The sequence below is a fragment of the Rhodamnia argentea genome, chromosome 5 (assembly GCF_020921035.1).
Source record: "Rhodamnia argentea isolate NSW1041297 chromosome 5, ASM2092103v1, whole genome shotgun sequence".
NCBI classification, from domain to species: Eukaryota; Viridiplantae; Streptophyta; class Magnoliopsida; order Myrtales; family Myrtaceae; genus Rhodamnia; species Rhodamnia argentea.
Window position 1 is genome coordinate 20,454,208 of NC_063154.1, and position 1,528 is coordinate 20,455,735.

The 1,528-nt window shown below is 42.7% G+C and overlaps 1 protein-coding gene across 1 annotated transcript; it reads left to right on the plus strand.

Moving 5' to 3' along the window:
* Window positions 1–625: 625 nt before the first annotated feature.
* Window positions 626–1,093, plus strand: LOC115737184. Its single transcript, XM_030669187.1, has one exon. The coding sequence runs from the start codon at window positions 626–628 to the stop codon at window positions 1,091–1,093; it is 468 nt and encodes a 155-aa protein (XP_030525047.1).
* Window positions 1,094–1,528: the final 435 nt, after the last annotated feature.

A 1,528-nucleotide genomic window follows, 5' to 3' on the forward strand; every position in this document is an offset into this window, starting at 1 on the left:
CCTTCATCGACTGGCTAGCAAGGGTTACGAGGCCCACAACACCCTTACCTAGACCAGGCATCAAGGGCCACGACACCCTCTCTAGCCATAAATCTAATTAAGCAAAAAAGGAAAGGAAAAGAACAAAAATTTAGAAATTTTTTAGAAAATTATTAAAATTAATCATGTCAGTAATTTTTGCCTAAAATTTGCCGAACTAATATGAAAAATAAAAAAGTTAAATTTTGAATTAGTCGTTGAACAATAAGTTTATGACTTTTTTGAACAACTTTTCCTCCCAAAAAGTAATCTAATAAGTGCCTTTCCGTGAAAGTGCTTGGCAATTTTTAAAGGACAATTTCCTAGATTAGTGGGGCCAACGTGGGAATTGAAGCAATATCCGACCAACCACTTACATAATAATGGATTATCATAGACATCATATAAATTCCCATTTGTGGCACATGTGTAATTAATATATTTCCGCTGTTGAGGGTCAAAAGTTGCTCACACGTCCATCCAAAACTCTCAAACGCGCCTCTATTCCCCCTTTAAATACAAACCCCAAGCAAAACATATTCGCCAAACATACACCAATCTCTCTCTCTGTCTCTCTCTCTCTCTCTCTCTCTCTCTCTCTCATAGAATGGGCAACTGTGCAGCTCCTCAGATCACTAGAAATGGCGGCCTCGCCAAGACCACCCACCACCATAACTGGCCATCCTCATCTCCTCCATCCACGCTCAAGCTCATTCACATGGACGGAAGACTGCAAGAGTTCACTCAAACCATCAAGGCCTCGTACCTCCTATCCCAAAACCCTAACTGCTTCCTCTGCAACTCAGAGTCCATGTTCATCGACGCCATCGTCCCTTGGATCCACGAAGAGGAAGACCTCTGCTTGGGCCAGCTCTATTTCCTCTTGCCTCTCTCCATGTCCCGAGTCCCGCTCTCTTTCCGGGAGCTCTGCATGCTCGCCACCAAGGCCAGCGCGGCGCTCGAGAGTGGCTCGAGTCTGAGGAGGAGGAAGGACGGAGTTCCATCTAGGGTGGCTCACCGGAGAAGGTGTCGAGCTCCAACCGGGTTCGGGCGCCATGAGATTGGAGTTGTGTGAGAGCAGCCGAAGGATTGAGCTGTGAAAGTGCATATGCGTATGAGATGAAGCGGGAACCGAATAGAAGACGGAAGGAAGAACTTTGAGAATCTGCCAGAAACTCTTTTGTTGTTTTTTTTTATTTATTTCCTTTTCTGAGCAACCTTTTTCGGTTGTCCAAAAATTGACGACTCTTTTTAGTGCGACTATGATTATGTCTCCTTGATTTTAGATTTGCAATCCATCTGATGTCAGCACAACTATAATTGCTTCCATCATCGTCAGCATGATAGTCGTGGTCATCATCTTCGACGTTATTATCATGTCACAACAACCAAAACTATCATTATTTTACTTGGAAGTAACTTTATTAGGGAAGTCTATCTCAAAAATTCTAAACTTATTGCATGATGGTCAATTCAATTATAAACTTTTCAATTGTACCAATGTAATCCT